The sequence below is a fragment of the Perca fluviatilis genome, chromosome 11 (assembly GCF_010015445.1).
Source record: "Perca fluviatilis chromosome 11, GENO_Pfluv_1.0, whole genome shotgun sequence".
NCBI lineage: Eukaryota > Metazoa > Chordata > Actinopteri > Perciformes > Percidae > Perca > Perca fluviatilis.
In genome coordinates, this window is record NC_053122.1 from 17,194,837 (window position 1) to 17,214,796 (window position 19,960).

The following is a 19,960-nucleotide window of genomic DNA, read 5'->3' on the forward strand; positions in this document are numbered from 1 at the left end:
CAGATTGCCCTACATTCCAAACATACTGAGCTAAAAGCACATCAGCATTTTCACCAAACAGCCTCTGGTCAAAACCTTGTACGTAAGTGGGCTGTCATTTGCCATTAGGAACCATGATCAAATAGACCAAACAAAAGCCATCGGTCTTCAATGTAGGTTATGAGCCCTGGCAACTGTGTATGTGCATTAGTGAATGTGTGTATGGAGGCATGTGTGTGCTGTAGACAAGAAGCCACATGCATCAATGAGCACCAAACCTGAGTCAATTTCGAAGAGATATTGGGAAAGAGACCCCGAATTACCTTGGTGAAAAAATAATATTGCCAAGTCCATTAATATGGACATGGAGCTGGGATCTAATTTGTTCTGTAGCCTCTGTCACCTGGATAGTATCCCTTGGAATACAAATTGTGGGTCTAAAAAGTGCTTACCATACCTACGTTTTTAAAATGTATGATCAACCCTCCGAGTCAGCATTTTAATTCTAGCCACCGAATTGCAGGAAAACAAGCAAACAAGTGTGTCTGATGCTTAACAAAGAACATTTTTGGCAGTGAAGTACCACAATGAAAAAAAATCTTTTAGACATTTGTATCTCAGGTAGCTGCTACTGTATCTACCGGATGGTCATCTACTGTGCAGGACTGTCCAGGATCTCACCATAAGCTGTGTGGTCATGACAAGCTTGAGAAATGAATGTGTTTCAACCACAACTATATGTAAATTGTATTGAAATTTTGAAATCTCCAAGGTCGAGAAAATGGCAATGTAGATCAATGCAACACATGGCTTCATTTCTTATTCACAGTCGTGGAAGAAGTAGTCAGATCCTTTACTAGTATACAAGTATCAGTGATTGTGATTGATGTACTGTAATATTATACTGATGCATCAAAATAGCCTTTTACTGTTGGAGTTCAAGGCAGAGCTAGTTTTATTGTGTACAGTAGATAGGTTTGTCCAGTGGTTGCTAACCTAGTTGGGACCTTCCAGTGGGTCACAACCATAGACTGTAAATGTAAATGGAGAAAGCATCCGGTTCGGCGAAGTGCTGCAAATGCAGAAGTGCCTTAAACCTGCATTCTATCTGAATTCCAGCAGGGGGTGAAACATGCGGTTGCAAAAGGAGTTTGGTTTCTGTAGAAGTCTTTGAGAAAGTGACCCACTTCTCACTCGATTTATTACCTCAATAAACATTTTCAGAATGAGTTTATGGTCTCAATCGCTAGTTTTAAGTGTTCTGCAACACAGAATGATGTTCATGTTTTGAATTATGGTCTTATTGATTTTTGTGTTTTAGGGCGTTGCTATGATGTAATTGCCAGTGAAAGTGTGTAACGTAACGTGGCTCCTCCCTCACTCCTCCCTCTCGTCTAAAATCATCACATCCGCAACCAGGATGGCTGCGCCCGTAACGGCAAACTCAACGACTCATAGCAGATCTCCACAAACCAATGGGTGATGTCACACATGCTCTGTCCATTAATATTAACATTACATTACATGTCATTTAGCTGACGCTTTTATCCAACGTCACACATGCTCTGTCCATTAATATTAACATTACATGTCATTTAGCTGACGCTTTTATCCAAAGCGACATACAATTGCTATATACGTCAGAGGTCACACGCCTCTGGAGCAACTAGGGGTTAAGTGTCTTGCTCAGGGACACATTGGTTGATGTATCGCAGTGGGAATCGAACCCAGATCTCCCACTCCACAGGCACGTGTCATATCCACTGCGCCATCACCACCCCCATAGTAACAGTCTACGGTCACAACACAAATCCGAGTGGTTGTGAGATTATTAATTAATAAACAAACTTGTATTTCTTTATTTTTTCCTCTAATCTTTGCTTTTTTGTAAACACATTGGATACATTGGATACTTTACACCGTTTGAAACTCAAACAGTTATTTCAGTGAAACCATCTGAACAACTAGATATCTCAAACAAGACATTAGGTCCCAAGTAAACATTGTTTTTTGTAAAAGGTCACAAACCAAAAAGGTTAGGAACCACTGGTATAATCATAAGCAATTGATGTAGTATGCTATTTAAGGTAATCATGTTTTATAAGTACTAAGATTACTAAGATTAATGTAAAATCTTAGTCTAACAAATAACTATAGCTGTCAAATAAATGTATGGAGTCAAAAGTACAATATTTCCTTCTGAAATGTAGTGGAGAAGAGAGTAGAAAATAGCGTTAAATGGGAGTAAAATACACAGACCTCAAATATCTACAGTACTTGAGTAAATATACCTATTTTCTATCACTGCTTACTCATTTAAAAAAAAACAGTGTTCATACATTAATATGACATACAAGAGCTACATTGTATACATACTGTATACTATGTTTGTATTAATATACAGAGATGGCAGCAGAGCTGGTCCATACTCTGGAGGATAAGTTACACTTACTGTGCATCATCTTGGCTTAAATAAACAGAACTAAATATCAGTTTCTATTCTCTCTTGCCATATTGTGCCAGCCTTTCATACAGTACATTAATTGTGTGCTTTATTGCTAACTGTAAAACATTATTACAGTAAATGAAATGCATCGTAAAAAATGCCACGCTAGTGAAATTAAATAATGTCAGTTCAAGTCTGATGTGACAGAGGGAACATAGAGCGCCAGAAATTAAAGTGACACATTCATTTCCTGACATTAGGAGCAGCAGATTTCAAGTCAAACTCACAATACTTGAATATTCTCTTACAGGATGATGTCTTTCTGCAATTACTGGCTATTCCACACATACAGTTTACCTAATGGGCACCATTTCCTGTCAAACATATACAGTACATAGTAATTTAAATTCCAAACATATAATGCTATCATAAATGTGTATCACTCTACAGTGGGTAATAGCTTGCAAGCCTGCAAGAGCATTGTGAATCTAAAAATAGAGAACATCTCGAGAGTTAGCAGAAGTATCATCTCATGCATCATTTTAGAAATGTACTCACCCTTTTGCCAGGAGGTCCTGGTACTCCAGCCTCACCAGATGGACCTGAAGGGCCCTAAAATAGAGTAGATGGAACACTTAACTCCACAAAACTAAAAAGTGTTGTTACATAATGAGATATCCCTAGTGATAAATGTAATTTTTTGGGTTTATTTCACACCCCTTTCACCATATAGTTACATTTGTTTCGATTTCAACAGAGCTGAATTTAAAATGTACAATTAACTGCAACATGATTTCAAATTACACTGCTAGAAGTTTCATTTCACTTATTGTACACATTTTCTAGATTCGGAATGTTGAAAATAACCCATAATTCAGTTACTAGATAAACAAAATACTGATAATTCAAACTATTCTGCATTCTCAGGTTACTGCACAAATTAAGGAATTCATCTTGCTGTATTCTTGCACATCATTGTGTACATGTAAAATCAAGTTTAGTGGCTGAATGTGATTGGCTGGATATATTGATTTGTTTACATGGCACGTTTCTACAATTTCAGATCACGTAAGACTTACTGGTTGTCCGGCCTCTCCATCGTCTCCTTTGTCACCTGGTAAACCGTCAAGACCCTAAAACAAAATACACAAATGACAACGTTAGTCAGATCTTATACTGTACGCAGGGTCTACATTAATGTCACATTCAAGAAATTTACATACAAACAATAACAAAATCCTCCTATACAAAATGGGAAAATCAAGAATGTCACATTAAAAAGAGAAAAAAACAAGACCTTATTGGTAATAAAGGCATGTATTGCTACTCACTGAATGGTACATCATCCTAAAAATAAGCTTAATTGAGGGATAAATGTAGCACTTACAGCAGCACCAGGCTCACCAGGGGGACCAGGGTCTCCTGGGAAGCCGACAGGACCCTGCAGACAGATGGAGACACTGAGAAGACTGAGCTTGACTCAGATATTTGACATTGTGTCAACAAAATGTCTGACAGAAGACAGCTCAACTGAGAAATGTGACAGTGGTTCTGCAGCTGACAGCTTAAAGAATGCATCAGTCATGGCTGTGTGTGTGACAGTGGAGGGAACATACGGGGTTGCCCTTGGGACCGTCATCTCCAGAGGGTCCACGGGGGCCGGCGGGTCCAGCAGCTCCGGGTGGCCCGGTTTCTCCCTTCTCACCAGTCTCTCCTCTGGGTCCCTGTGGAAAAACGCATCACAGGCTTGTCACAAGGAAGACCACATAAAGCCATCCACGCTTCATTGACAATAGCAGGCTAAAATAAGGCACATACACGTTATGAAATCTGTCACACCAACTGGCATAAAAAAATGCACCAAACTGTTTCTAAGAACTAGTATTGCTCTTAGAGCTAAAAAAAAAATAAACCAAAAATGAAGCTGTTTTCATCTGCTCAGGAGTTTCATTTTAAAATCCTATTTTGATCCATTAAATGATTACACAAAAAAAGTCCTATTATTATAATATAATTTTGTTTGCTCTAGTAATAGTGTCAGTGTCTTAAAGCTTTGGCTCTAACTAAGAGCAGCAGTTGGAGAATAATGGCAAGCCCAAAATCGTTAGTTGGCCCATTAGAGCAGAGTGCATCTCTGTCGATGCCAGCATGGCACCTTTAAAATTGACCTTGATGTGATGTGCAACACTGGGTCTATCTGTCACTGTTCACAGATACACAGCAGAATGCTGATACGTCAATACAACGTGATGGACTCAGACTCAAGCCCATACATATAACTAAGGTGAGGACTGCCTGGTCTACACAACCAGTGCTTAGCCCGGATCAATGGCACTGCTCTGATTTGTAAATACTTAAAAGTAAAGAGCAGAGGCATTTTTGTAGCCAAACACTGATGCTGCATTATGAAACTGATGTTGTGCATATCATATGGAGCAATGCAGGTGATAGAGTCCTCATTGATGTGAAATGAGTTAGGAGACACATTTTACATTTACTGTGGGGAACACCTCCATGCTATTGTGATGCTTTTTTCATACAAAATAACTCCTGGCATATTCTGACTTTTGCCTCTAATAACAGCCTCGTACAGGAGGTTAGATTAATAGCACCTCTAACGGTGGAGGTGGAGCTAATTATGTGCTGAAAAGCCCTCAGGTTGCTAGCATCGCTACACATCAGCCTGCAGTAACACAGAGGTAGAACAGCCCAAGTAGACAGCTGAAGTGTCAAATAATAAACACAACTTAATTAGCTGCACTCACAGATTTTCTATTCACAGAATGATTGTTTAAACAATTCACAATTGCATACTGTATTGTATGTACACAAGGACACACTGCCAGATTGTGTGTTGGGCTTCTTGCCATGCATTCTAAGTGCTGTTTACACATGTATAAATGATCAGTTATCTTGTTTTTGAAAATAACAAATGCTAAATGAGATCATCAGTATTTTAACATGACACTGTACTTACTGCAATCCCAGGCTCTCCAACTGATCCTGGGTTGCCAGCTTCACCGGTTTCTCCCTGTTAGATCACAGTGAAAATGTGGATTTATCACACTTGCAATATCACACTTGCAATAAACAATCCAGATAGTGTTATCAGCTGACTAACTTTTGGTTTGTACATCTACTTTGATGTCAAACACACACTTTTAATGCACTACATGGTACTAAAAATGGCAGTGCCTTGCAGGAGCAGAAAGAGAAACATTCCAAATAATTTACTATTTAAAAAAAAAAAAAAAAAAAAAAAAAAAAAAAAATGGAATTGTTTGGAAAGTGCTTCCACAATCGTCTGGACGTTGGTTCTTACCTTCTCACCAACACCTCCCATTGCACCAATACCACCGGGAGGACCTTGAGCTCCCTGTGGATAAATCACAATGAGAACATTTAGGGAAGTAAGAATCATACGAGAAAAATGTGTGCTTTTGATTGACAAAGACGTATGAGTAGGGCTGGGTATCTTTAAAAAAATTGTTCAATACCGGTACCGATACTGATCCCGAGACTTTGATACCGGTTCCTAAACAATACTTTTTTCGATACCAATTTTATAAAACAAAAAGAAATTACAACATTACACATTACGGCACAAACATGAGCCCCGTCTCTGTGCGTAATGTAGAGTTTTTTCTGCCTGCCTCTGCGACGTGTAACACTAGACAGCCATTCACAAACATTATTAGATCTTGGTAGAAGCATGTCGGTGAAGTACTGAATTTGGGTCTTGAATGACGAGGCATTTCTTCGGTACTTGATACTTTAGAGGCAGTTTGGTCGGTACCTGAAAAGTATTGAAATCGGCACCCAGCCCTACGTATGAGTATGACTGAAGCCCCGTCAAGAAAAAAAAAAACTATCGGACTTACGTTGGCACCGCTGGAACCCTGAGGACCTCTGGGGCCAGGAGGACCAGGTGGACCCTGTCAGCAAAAATAGAAGTTGTGGTTAGTATAGTAGTCGTGCCAATATAACTTTCTATATGTTGCAGAAGGCAAACAAAAGGTAAAACTTTCACAGTAAAAAATAAATCCAAAAGAATCACCCGGTGCTCTAATGTATATTTTTGGTATTTGTTTAGTCACCACCCTTTAGTGCTATATTCAGAGTATTTTTTAAATTAATAAATGCAAGTAAATAAAAAACATACTGCATGGGAACAGAGCATGTTTTCACCAGTAGAAATGTTTGTGTCAATACATCTTCTAGAGAATTCAAAAGATCTGTTAATTGGCTTGAGGAGTTGCCAAATGCAGCCACGAGCCAACACTTCAGAACAATCAGCACTATTTCCCACGTGTCTGGGTTTTACACGAAAACTATATGAATCGCTGCAACAGAGAAAAATCACAGAAAGAGCTGAACTCACCATTGGTCCAACATCTCCATTCTCTCCCTTCTCACCAGGAGGGCCGGGCAAACCCTGCAAAGAAGGCACATATTCTTCAGAACAAAGAAAGAAGGGTCATGTGTAGCAGCAACTGAGACAAAACGGCACATTAGAAAATCCACAGAAAGGAGCAGGAATACATTTGTGCTGCTCATTAATAGGTACTTACAGATGATGTGTATTGAATAGTGAGCTTTAGAATGCATTGTGATGGTGAATGCATTAATACAAGCAGAGCCCCTGAGTGTAAACACACAATTAGTCAAAAAGGACACCTATTGTAATTAAAGGGTATGGGATGCATGGGTATAATCAGCCTGTGTAAATTGCAGGGTGGGAGCTCCATCCATCTATGTCCACAGGAAAGTGGAAACAAAGAGGACGGTGCAGGCGGTGCGTATTTTCCAGTTTTGGGATTCAATCATGTTTGACTAAAACAGTTTGAATACAACTTGGGAAGGTGTATGTGTGACACAAATGAAGGAGCTCTCATATGCTATTGTTGCTTATTGTCTATCTGCATAATTGCAGTTATTATTTGTTGTGTTAGTTAAGCTCTGATGATGGAGCATGCATATTCAATGGGTGGAAAGCCGTGGTAATGATAAGTTACTGTGAAACCAAAATGACATGGAAATCCATCATTGAGATCACATATGTGTAGTTTCAGCCCATTTTGTTGATTTAATGTACCTCTGGAATGGCAGAGAAGGCTACTTTATAACAGATTCTGCCTGGGACTTAAGTCACAGTAATAAAGCATGAGGGTAGTAAGAATGGAAAAATAAATTAAGCATCAAATTATTTCATGCATTATGTTTGGATGTGACAGGCCCTTGATCAATGCTTCATGTTAGGTTTCTTTGAAAAATGTACTAATGGATTAGAAGGCCGGTAAGAAGAGGTGTATTGTGAGTTAAATTAACATCCACACAAACAGATAAATACGCACATAACTACTCTTTTGCTCACATGTCAGAGCAAATAAATACATGCTTACCTATGATTTAATATTTCTCTGACTAGCCTGGCGTAATAAAATCTGTTATTAATTCCCATTTTCATCCACATCTTAACCTTTTGATCAGAACAATGCATCCACTCAGCAAAGACTCCAATATTCCACAGCAAACAGAGGCCTAAATGATGGAAGCCTTTCAAACCGAAGGCATTCATTCCCCGTAGTCAAAAATCATTAATGCTACAGATAATTAAATTGAAGAGCTGAGCTCACAGTGGCTGCTGCCATCTACTGAAGGGCAGCTTAGCTAAACATAATTAAAAGAGTGGAGATGGAGTGCATTATGCCCAATTAAAACAAATACAACAAAAAAAAAAAACTACCCCCCCCCCACCCAACAAAAGGTTTTTTTTTTTAAATTTCTCTCCCTGCTTTTTTTATTAAAAAAAATTAAAAAAAAAAAAAATTTAAAAAAAAAAATATAAAAAAAAAAAACTTTTAGATATTCTAAAATGTGCTGTTTCATTATTCATTGCCACCAAAGCAAGTTTCTTCAACTTCAGCTCATTTGGCTTAAATAAGCCAATGCTGGGCTCTTTTGCTTTTCTTTCACTTGTTGCAGTTTGGATGAAAAGAGAGCTAAATAGAGCAAATTAGAGTGGGGTGGTAGTCATATAATGTACAGCTTTGTCTTAATCGTAGTATTACATCCTTATGGAGAAATTTAAAAGCAAACACTGTATACTGTTTAGTCAGTTTCCTGAAGTGAGATTATCTATCAGTGTGTCAGTGACATGACTCAGATATGTCAGTTACAGAGCAACATCTACCTAAAGTTAGCTTACATTAGTTAACCTTAGCCACTACAAGCTACTGGTTATACCACACTATGAAAGTAAGTTTTTTTTAAACGAGGAAAGGCACATTTTATTGCTTTATCTTTCTCTCGTGTAATTTGCAAGTGTATGAATGTGTTACTTCTTCTCTCAAAAGTATCATGCCAGTAGTCTAATTTTAATACCAAAATGGCTGCTTATACTTTGTGCATGATTCAATGAAAAACACTTTCTACAAATCAATGAACTACTACCATTAGAAATAAGATTAACGTGTGCTGAAGTGGAAAATAAAACTGCTGGTCATATATTGATAAAAGCCCTCAAATATCCCCCTTCTACACAGCCTTTATTCTGCATAGTCCATGTTTGTGTAGGCAGGGTGTACAGCTCGACTATTTGTAGCGTCACAGGTTTGATACCTGACAGCATCAAGACTGCCTGCCTGCTTCAGAGTTGCTGCCTCTTTTCTCTAAATCATCTAGGAAATGAATACTGTTGTGGACCATATTTGCAAGAGAGAAATTAATTTAAACTATACATTGATTAAAATATCTAATTGAATACAGGTTACCACGGCAGCTGGTCTCTTATATGGGCCCGGAACCACTGCAAGGAAGTGGTTTACTGCATGATAATGATGTAGTCTGAATGGAAAACCAACAGCAGCATTCCCTCCCCTATTAACGGCACGGCAAAATGCCAAATGCAAAATGTTAGCAATGGTGATGGATTTTGAGCACTGTCTATGCTACGGAAAGTCCTTGAGGGGGAAAAAGCATTACTTTCCCAGGAGCAATGAAAAGTGATATTAGGAGCTGAGGCTGCATTAATAAATTAGGCTCTGTTTTGATGTAATGTAAATGATGTAAAGGAGTGGTGAAATGTTGTCGGTTTAAGGGGTGTGGAAGAACTCATTCTGCTCCAGCTGGCTCTGACAGAGGAAAAGTGATGTGCATATCTACTAGGCTTCGTGATCTGGTTGCCATGTGTTCAGAGAAGGAGAGAAAGGGAATTAATGTGTGTGTGTGTGTGTGTGTGTGTGTGTGTGTGTGTGTGTGTGTGTGTGTGTGTGTGTGTGTGTGTGTGTGTGTGTGTGTGTGTCTGTGCGTGTGTGTGTGTGTGTGTGTGTGTGTAAAAGATGTTGACCTTACCTGTAGTCCGATGGGTCCTGGTAGACCGGGGAATCCTCTGGCTCCTTCGTCTCCTTTCTGGCCAAACATACCCTGCTGTCCTCTCGGTCCAGACTCACCATCACTGCCCTGTGGGAGGTCAAAGTTCATTAAATCTAAACATCTTTATTCTGATCCTCATTAGCCAAAGCTTCGGCAAATGCAAGTCCACAACCACAAGTGAAATTTCTCTTATGGGATTTCTCTGCCCTCTTAATCCTTTTCAAGGTGATGGAGTATGTCCAAGCTCACATGGTGGAGGGTGGGTCGATGCTCGTATTCAAACACAGATTAGGACAGACAGTTTACCCTAATGCCTTTTCTGAAGTCATTTTATGGCAATTTCTTCCACCCGTCAATTGTCTAAACCCACATATTCTTGCTCAGGGTCATGAGGGGGCTGGACCTTTTCTCAGCATGCACCCTGGACAGGTCAGGGGTCTATCTCAGGGCTAACACATAACCAGACATTTACACTCACAGGCCATTTAAAGTTTAGAGTCTACCTGCAAATCTTGAAGGCTATTCAAGCATTTAGAGAAAAGGACAAGGGTGAGGCAACAGTTCTAGCCATGGGGCCACTGTGCTGCTGGGCTACATGGGAAAACAGCAGCCAGATTACAGTACCAAAGCGCCTCATCAGGGAATGCAGGATACAGTACAGTTTAGCCACAGGGTTATAATAAACAGTGTATGTGAAAGATGCTGACTTCATCTGTGAAGTCAAGAGGTGCATAGGGCTAGAGAGGATAAAAAGGGGAGACTACAGGGAAGGAGCGAAGTGCTGACAAACTGGGAGTTTTTAGTTCAAACGCATGTCAGCACTTGAAAGTGCTTGTGGAGCTCTCGCTGAGCCCTGGGATATGTAGGCAGCCTCAGGTGCTGGTACTGAATGTAGAGCAGTTTAGAAAGCAAAATGTTAGGTGATTACAGGTAGCATGAGTACAGATTTGAACAGAAGAGTCGCAGACAAGGTGGACTAGTTTAGAGAGACTGTAACCAAAACAAAGTCACAAATCGGACTGCTCCGACAGCTCCTCAGGGAGATCGGAATCAGAAATGAGTGTGTCTGTGAAGTGTTTGAACTTAAATGCTGCATAATTTGTCTTTCATTGTTACACCACATGCACAACTTGCTCCACTATTTTTCATGACACATTGGAGTTCTTCGATTGATGGAATTAGATGGAACAGCCAAAATAACATTTAGGGAAGCCTAGAACCGTTATCATGACCAAAATGCAAAGCTTGATTGGGGTAGCTTGCTTCTCATGATTAGTGAAATGATCCAACAACGGCAAAGTGTTTATGTGATCATGAGCATGAAGCCTGCCGATAATGGGTGGGAAAGCGTAAAAAATACATTTTAATTACAGTTACATTATAATCATCATTAACATCAAACGGTTTTCTTTTGTCTAAATGTGCAAAATAAAACAAAAGATATTGTTTACGAGAGGACACAAACAATCCAAGGTATCACTAATCCGATGTCAGGCAGATCAAACTGCCACAAGGGGGCACTAGTCTGTTACTGTCCGTCGTTTCCCCTCCACTGTAATGAATGACTTTTCATCTCCATTAATCAGACAATGTGTAAAGTTGTGCATGTGGTGTAAGTCGAGCTAAGAGAAGCTAAATATTTAAAATGTGCCATAAAAGTATATTCCCCAGACTTGACACATTACGTTCTGAAAAACTGTCTGTGTTTTCTGTATTACAGCTGTAAGAGAGCAGAAATATGTGCATTCAACACACACTGAAGTTCTAATTACAAAAATTATTTCTTAGGGGCTTTAATCATCATAAATCAATGAATAACAACTTGTACTAAAATTGTGAATGTTTCATTTCTCAGGACTATGTAGTTATTTTTATATGGGTCTATCTAAAATTTGAAATGTGGCTGATGTAACTGAATTAGATATGATTAGTACCTGCGGGCATATGTGCTTAGGCCTGGAGGCATCACGCACATGCTGAGGCAGATGTTATTATATGTTTAGATTGTGCCTGAAACAAATCTAAGTGGCTATTTAAGGATTGTTGTTCTCCTCATGTTATGTTAGAAACAAACATTTAAAAAATATTTCTGATAAAATATTTACTGCTAAATATAAAAACACAATTGATTTGTGGGAAAGGATGTTTTACCATATCCTAATTAAGATCAATAGAGTTTCATTCCAACTGCTTGACCTTAGTTGTATCTTAAAGACAATACTGGTGAATGAGCTGTTGTAAACCTCGTTAAGCCTTAGCTGAAAAGAAAATTGGATCATTCTTTTTCCCTGAAAACACCAACATTGTTCCTGGATTGAGAGGTGGGGTGGATAGTATAATTGAAATGTATAACAGCATTAAACTTGGAGTAATAGAAAGAGGGCAGATAATGGTGAAACTACACAGCATGAGTCGGGTCCCAGTTATGAAGGTATGAATACACATGAGCAGACTGACTCACCAACACAAACAACTGTTAAATAATTTGTTATTCAGCTTGTGTGCACTACCTGCTCGCGGCAATCCGTCTCACCAGGTCTATTCTAGCCCCCACAGAGCGCTGCAGATGCTGAATTTTTGCTAGAATGGTTGTTAAGGCCTGATAATTTACAGCAATGAGCTCTTATTCACCCTCAGGCCATTAGCTATTGTAGAAACAGGACTTTTTTTGCTGTGTTAATGAGATGGATGAGTAGAGGATGTTCTGCAGCATACAAGGCAGGCAGTATTCTCAGCTAAACCGGGTGCCATATAAGGTTTATACATGGAAATGATTGGCGAGTTGGTGTGCCATTGTGATTTGTGAGACTCCAAATTCAAGAAATCCCAAATACAGAACTGCAATGTAATTGATGGCTGGGTGCTAAAAAACTTTCTAAAGGAAAAGCTGTTAACAACCATGATGACAAAAGTCTTTGTGGGGTGCCCTGCTGATAGCAATAGTTGTGATTAAAATGAAATTTGTGTAAAAAAAATAAAATAAATGGGGACGGCAGCCAAAGGTTTTTGGACTGTGAGGCGAATGTGAATAAAGCAAAACTGTTTGCATAATGTATCCCTGACCTGGCTAAAACAGTAATTAATGTCTGCCCATCTGGGAATTTTTTTTTGATGAATCAGGCTACTTTATTGTAACAGCGTTCTTCAAATATGCGCCATTAAGAGCCAAGTGTCCAGTTTTCCGATATCCGTTTTCCGTATCTAAACACTAACAGCTCATTTAACTGATTATTACACAATCAGCCAGGAATGGTAAAGTCTAAATAAAAACCTGTATAGAGTCCGCATTGCTCTCCGGAACATGATTGGAAATAACAGGGTCTTGTGCTGCAGAACCTGACATGATTCTGTCACTCTCATCTGGAGACAAGTTAAAAAGATCTGCCCACTGGCTTTTGGCGTTTCCAATTTCTGTTTTGCATCATCACTGTCTTTGTCTTCATGGGGCCTTGAATTTGAGTAAATATTTTAAACTTAAAGGTGCTCTAAGTGATGTGACGCATTTTTTAGGCTACAACATTTTTTGTCACATACAGCAAACATCTCCTCACTATCCGCTAGCTGCCTATCCCATGAACACACTGTAAGTAAATGCGGTCTCTGTAGACAGCCCAGGCTCCACAAACGGCAACAAAAACAAACCGCGCCAACCTGCACAACAAACCATAATAAACAGTGTTCCAGCCAATAACCGTCATCACATCACTTAGAGCACCTTTAATATGCTATATATATGTGCTATATGCTTCAATGTTCTGATCCAGAACCCACCATGGTAAGCAGGGGCTACCATTAGCTACAACATTTACATTTTTTAATTCATGTGAAATGTTGAAAACTGTGGAATTTTAAAAATTCAATACAAATTCAGTATCTGCCAAATAAAACTTGGAAACTTTTTTGAAAAGGGAAAATGTTTATGAGTAAATATTGGTTTGCATGTGTTACCAAATGGTCATTTGCTTGAACATGACCTCCATTAATAAAGTAAACTGAGAGTGTATAATAATATTTCACGGGGAAAAGTTGACATTAGATGGCCAGAGGAAGTAATACTCACAGCTGGACCGGGAGCTCCGACCACACCCTGAAGACCGCTTGGGCCTGGTGGACCCTACAAACACACGGAGCAATGAGATATTGTTATTGCGATCCCCATTAGTCATTGGAACCAACAATAAAATCACATCAAAAACAATAATTAATGTTTTAACTACAGTCCGACTATTGATATGCACAATATAGACCTGTTTCCAGTTTCCATTTACCAGTTTCCATTTACACGTGAGAAGAATGGAAGGTAATTAAACCAATTGCATGCTTAATCTGTTTATCCTCACACACAATACCTAATTAAAGGAAAACACATAACAATATTTAATTTATTTGAATTGATGCTTTAGAAAAACAAAAGTCAAATGAAAAACACAAATGTTTTAGATGAGGACAAAGCCCACTGATAATAATTAAGAAAACATAGCAGCACTTTACTTAATATTTTGCTGCAGACTGTTGAGGGCAAGATAACCTGAGATTTGTCATTGCAAAGTGACCCGTGTTCTTTGATTTATTCAGCTCAAATGAGAATTCAGCAATTGAGATTGGTGTTCTTTGCTCAATTAGCATTGTTTATCATTCAAAACTCATTGCCTTACAAACAGATTTTTTAGGAAAAGTAATAGGAGAGAGAAAATAAAAAGACTCACAAGTTCACCCTTGTCTCCTTTGCTTCCCTTCTGTCCAGGTCCGCCAACTTCTCCCTGCAGTACAATACAAACAGCAGAGCTCACATCTCTCTTATCCATCTTAAAAGGACCTTGCCTCCCATGTTTAGTCAAAGTCCAATATCTTAAAGTGTCACCTTTACCACAAGTGGGTAGTAAATATTTCTCAAGAGATTCTAATTTGATTGGCCCACAAAGACCTTGAGCGAGTGTTTGCAATTAATTGATTGGCTCCCTGTCTAAGCCCATTGGCACTATGATTGACAAAATGGTGCGATAGAAGACGTGACTAGGCTTGGAGAGGCACAATGGTTACAAATGTAAAAATCCAGATCTGTGGTTCAGTGATGTTGTTCAGAAAGGTTTCCAGAGTGTGCTCATTTTGTTTACTGAATGCAACAATTTGATATTATTTTCTGTCACTGTAGGCTTGAGGCTTAACTGTGAGAGTGACTGTTTACTATGTTGTTTATATGCATGTATGTGTGTTTTCTATATGCACTGTAAATTAAGACGTGCATTTTGTATGACATTGGAATACATGCTTATTGTGGAATAGTCATGTGGTGTCTTTACAACAGTAGACACAAGTATACAAATACCAAAGAAACAAAGTAAGAAGATATGCCAAGAAGTGCATCCTCACATTTTGAACATACTGACATTTGTGGACATGAGTTGTATTATTTGCTGTTGAACAACATTGTTCCGATCTCATTAGCAAGGAGCTGGTTAAAGATGTTGAAATGTTTAAATCAAGGATTACTACAGTGGTATTCCAGTGCATCACATCTTTACTCCACCTTGTCACCGTCCTCTCCAGGGGGACCCTGAGGACCAGCCGGACCAGGAAGACCAACAGGACCTTGAATGCCATCACGGCCAGCAGGGCCCATGGGACCTTTCTCTCCCTAAACACATCACATTCATTAAGAAGTGTCACATTACCAGCAGTCAAATCAACATTATCTGCAGTATATGGTAGGTAACAAGGGAAGTGTTTGAGTGAGCGAAAGAAATACTCACAGGGCCGCCCTTTTCTCCAGCAGGGCCGGGTGGTCCTTGGGGTCCATTGCGTCCTGCTAGACCAATGGGACCTCCAGGGCCAGCAGCACCTCTCTCTCCAGGAGAACCCTGTCACCAAATAACAGAGACCCATCAGTCATTGCTGCATCATTTGGTAGCTAACTAAAGAAGTCAATTCCCTTCAGAAAAGGCACGTGATGGCTGAAAGTCACAGAAAGTGTTGAAAGCATTAAAACTCTGACTTCATTAGAAAGGCTGCACTAAAAAGGAAAGGTGTTTTTTTTCCCAAGGTAACTTACACAGATAAGACCCACAGTGAGGTTACATTTTGAGGTAGCTGAAAATTCTTTTTCAATGTAATCAAGACCTGTGGAGAGTCTAAGTCCGTCGGGAAAAGTAGGTTCTGTTGTGTTTATTTATAGCCTCAGAGACCTGGATGCCAATTAGTAGAGAGTGCCATGCAGGCAAAATACTTCCTGAGTTTCGTCTTCAAATCTCCATCACTGATGCTGCAAATATGGGCATTTGTTGTGCATTCAATGTATTCTATTTTCATCCTGTTTTATCTTTTTTTACTATTATCAAGTGTGTTTTGTTTTCCATCTTATTTTCCATTGATTGTGGCATTCTGTCCCTGTATTTATGCTCATTCTATGTTATATAATTTCCTTATTGTAAAGCACTTTGTGCTGCATTTCTTGCATGAAAGGTGCTATACAAAAAAATATATATTATTATTATTATTATTATTGTTAATAATCAAGGACATTTTCAAAAAAATCCTTTTCCACAGATTATGGTCAATATAATGTGAAGTTTCCTTGATATATTTGAATGAATAAGCCTGAATGTTTGACTTCTTTCCCACATCAGCAGGTCTAAAATCATTGTCTAGTTGACCCAAATCCAAACCTGCCCCCCGCATACACAATAACACACAGTTTCTTTGACTAACATAACTTCACATTATTTCTTTCTGCTTCCCTCCCTCTCTTTTCACCCATGTTTCTTCTTTCATACATGTGATTCTCTGTCTAGAAATCAGAACTGCAACAGAAATTATTTGTGTTTGTGACTCAACTTGTTGCATTTATCCTTTCTGTCCTTTTTTCTGTCCTTTTTTTCTGCGCAGTTTCTTAGCTTCTTGGTCCGTCTTTTTCAAACACACACAAAATTCTAAAAAGACTATGAAATAGCAACACACTGAACTCAGACTTTCCCAGAGCACAACAGCAACTCAGTCTCTGGCAGGCAATCGATGGAGGAAAATATCAGATCTCTTGTGTGCGTGGGCATTGCACACCAGCCTCTTTTTCAAGGAGTTTTTTTTCTTTTTCTTCCAAACACTACCAAAACAGTCTATCAGTTTTTTTTTTATCCAATGGCTCACTTTCAAGCCAATTTAAGAAAAGTATCTCATTTCGCAGAGGAAATTGTTTTACTCATTCAGAAAAACGCCCCTCTTCTGCGTTTTCTTTATCTTTTCATCCATGCTCTGCATATCCGCTGTCATCTAATCTGGTGTTGCTCTGTCACTAGTGAGCAGTGGCAATTATCGGGAGTCTGCATTTAACGCTTGAACAAAATGTCAGACAGTTCAAAGCTGCCTGTCAGTCAGCTTTCTGTACCGATTCACCACCGGAGCGCCTGAGGCTTTTCATCGCATATATCGCTAACTGAGGGGCTCAGAGACACAGGCAGGAAAAAAGTGACCCACTTATTTATGGGTTGCCCTGCCACTCCTGCTCCTTTTCACGGTCCTAAACTATGTGACAGCAACAGCACAGTATATGAATGCAGCTATAATATCTAAGAGGATGTCATTGACTGTGATTAATGCAGAGGATTCAACATAAGCACCCATAATCACAGAGAAAAACAACCTAACTGTATTACGTGTGATTGAGTGATTAAAAGTAGTGGTCATACAAAAATAAAAACAAGACACTACCCCCATCTGTGTCACAACAGTTGCTATAGTAACTACTAAATGTGAGAGGAAAACATCTAAGACTAATCAAGTTACTGGGATGAAGCTACTGTAGTTGTTCAATTGGTAAAAAATAAGCAATGATTAGGCTGCTTCAAAGTGATGTTGTTGGGCACTCTCGTTAATTTCATTTCTAAGAATATCTCATAGCTGTTCAAAAACACTATATATATACAGTATATATATATATATATATATATATATATATATATATATATATATATATATATATATCAAGCATCATACTGCTTTTATCAAACCAGAGCATACACATTCATAGCCCTCCTATTTTAAACTGCTAAAACAGAAACCCCTGTGCAACATGAACATTAACACAATAAACATCAGTATGAGAGGTGATTCACAATAAAAAACAATAGTAGTACTATCCATTTTATGACAACAAAAACAGAGGTTAAAGTGTTGTATGATGTTTTTTCTCCAATTTAACTAACTAAACAAAGAATTGGAAAATGAGATTTGACATTTAATATTGTCATGTATATAAATTTTGAACGACATCTTTTTTAAACTATTGTTGGATTGATTTCAATCATACCTCCCCACCCTACTCTACCACCCTCTACACTGCAGTTTACATTACAGGTGCTGCTAATGACTGGAGAGCCGAACTGCGCACAGCACGTGCAACTCCATTCTCCACCAACACAAGTCACTTTTCGCTGTAATCTCTGTGGCAGGGAAGATGAGGTAACCATAGTAACGGGCTACTTACGATGGGGCCGGGGGGACCCTGAGGCCCTTCTCCTCCCTTTAAGCCAGCTGGACCCTGAAAGCAGAGGACAGGAGAGGGTTAGATCTTGTTCACTGCGGGCTGCTGCTCAATGCCATTCAAAGAGCAGTAATCACAGCTGTCAAATGGGCCTTTGAATGCTACCGTGTGTGTGTGCATGTGTGCATGCGTGTAAAGATATCTGTATACCTGTTTATGTGTGTGTGGAGGGCTTAGATCCAGAAAGGCATACAGTAGCTAGCAATCTGTGATCTATACAGTATTAAAAGGGGAGGAAACCTTCTAAGTAGTTGTAGTGTTTAGTAATCATAGTAGTATCTCTTTTTGTATATTAGTGATGATGTTATCATTACCAAAAGATGATTGATGGTTGACAAACGTTTCTTGCTTTGACTCCAAAGGAAAGTTTTCTAAACTGTACTTAAAGTATTCCTTCCAGATGTATGAACATGAAAGCAAAGGGCAATGTGCTTTCTTTGAATTTGCGCTCACAATCCCGATGTTATTAGCTCCCAATTTACTGAGGCAGCAAGTAATTAAGTGGTCAGTTTACCCAAAATACAAAAAAAATATATTTTCTCACTTGTTAGCCTTGGATATATAGAAAAGAAAAACATTTAAAATATTGTAAAGCACATATTTCCTTAGGATTACTTTATTATATTATTATATTTTTTAAATAGTCCATATGAGAACTGTTGAGGTGAGGTGTGTGTATTATTCAGAGTAAACAGAGCACCATTTATGGAGAGAAAGGTTAAGCACCACAAACAATTGTATTGGGTTAGTGGCAGAGATCTCAGAGACAGACGTCTTAAAACCTGAGCACATAAAACCAAAACTCTATGGGGTGAATTAACCCTTTAAGAAGCCGCAGTGCATTTTCTTAATGAACTCAGTAGTTTAGATAGATTAGTAGATTTGTTTAAAATTCCCAAACTCAGAAAATAAATAATATAAAAACAATAATAATTTTATGACACTGAAATCCTTATTAAAGATATACCAATATTTCAAAACATTTACTGCAATTCAACTCCACCAGAAAAAAATGGGCTATTACTTAAAGGTGTTTTTTTCAAAACAACAAAAAAAAAATATTCTGGGATTGCTTCCACACCACTCTCAGGACAGTTCCCCAACTCATCAAATACTGACGCTTTGTCTCTGATACTGACGCACAAGGCCGGACCGGCTCTTAAAACAAAGAACTGAGAAGCTCAGATAACACACACAGAGGAAGTGTGACTTCATTGTCTGCTCAGGACGCCATTGCTCCACTATATCTTAAAGGGATACGCCACCTTTTGTTGAAATAGGGCTTATCACGGTCTCCCCTAGCTGTAGGTGGGACAACTTACTTTTTGTGCATGCATTGTTTTGGTCCGGTGCAGCACCGGCAGCGCCACCGCTAGTTAGCTTAGCGTAGTGAATGGAATCTTATGTTCCCGGTTAGCATGTTGTGAGTAAAAGTGAGCCAACAAAAGACAAAAAAACAACCTAATTACTTGCACTGAGACAAAAAATGCATTGGCCCACCTATCTACAGCTAGGGGAGACCGTGATAAGCCCTATTTCAACAAACAGTGGCGTATTCCTTTAAAGGTCCCATGACATGCTGCTTTTTGGATGCTTTTATATAGACCTTAGTGGTCCCCTAATAATGT

General features: G+C 38.9%; 1 protein-coding gene across 1 annotated transcript in view; it reads right to left on the bottom strand.

Moving 5' to 3' along the window:
- Positions 1-19,960, bottom strand: part of LOC120568842 (collagen alpha-1(XI) chain-like) — a 92,628-nt gene that overhangs the window by 11,675 nt on the left and 60,993 nt on the right. Inside the window, 14 exon segments of the mRNA XM_039816565.1 lie at positions 2,984-3,037; positions 3,505-3,558; positions 3,813-3,866; positions 4,042-4,149; positions 5,403-5,456; positions 5,748-5,801; positions 6,307-6,360; positions 6,807-6,860; positions 9,779-9,886; positions 13,860-13,913; positions 14,506-14,559; positions 15,327-15,434; positions 15,550-15,657; positions 18,276-18,329. Coding sequence (XP_039672499.1) covers positions 2,984-3,037; positions 3,505-3,558; positions 3,813-3,866; positions 4,042-4,149; positions 5,403-5,456; positions 5,748-5,801; positions 6,307-6,360; positions 6,807-6,860; positions 9,779-9,886; positions 13,860-13,913; positions 14,506-14,559; positions 15,327-15,434; positions 15,550-15,657; positions 18,276-18,329 — 972 coding nt within the window.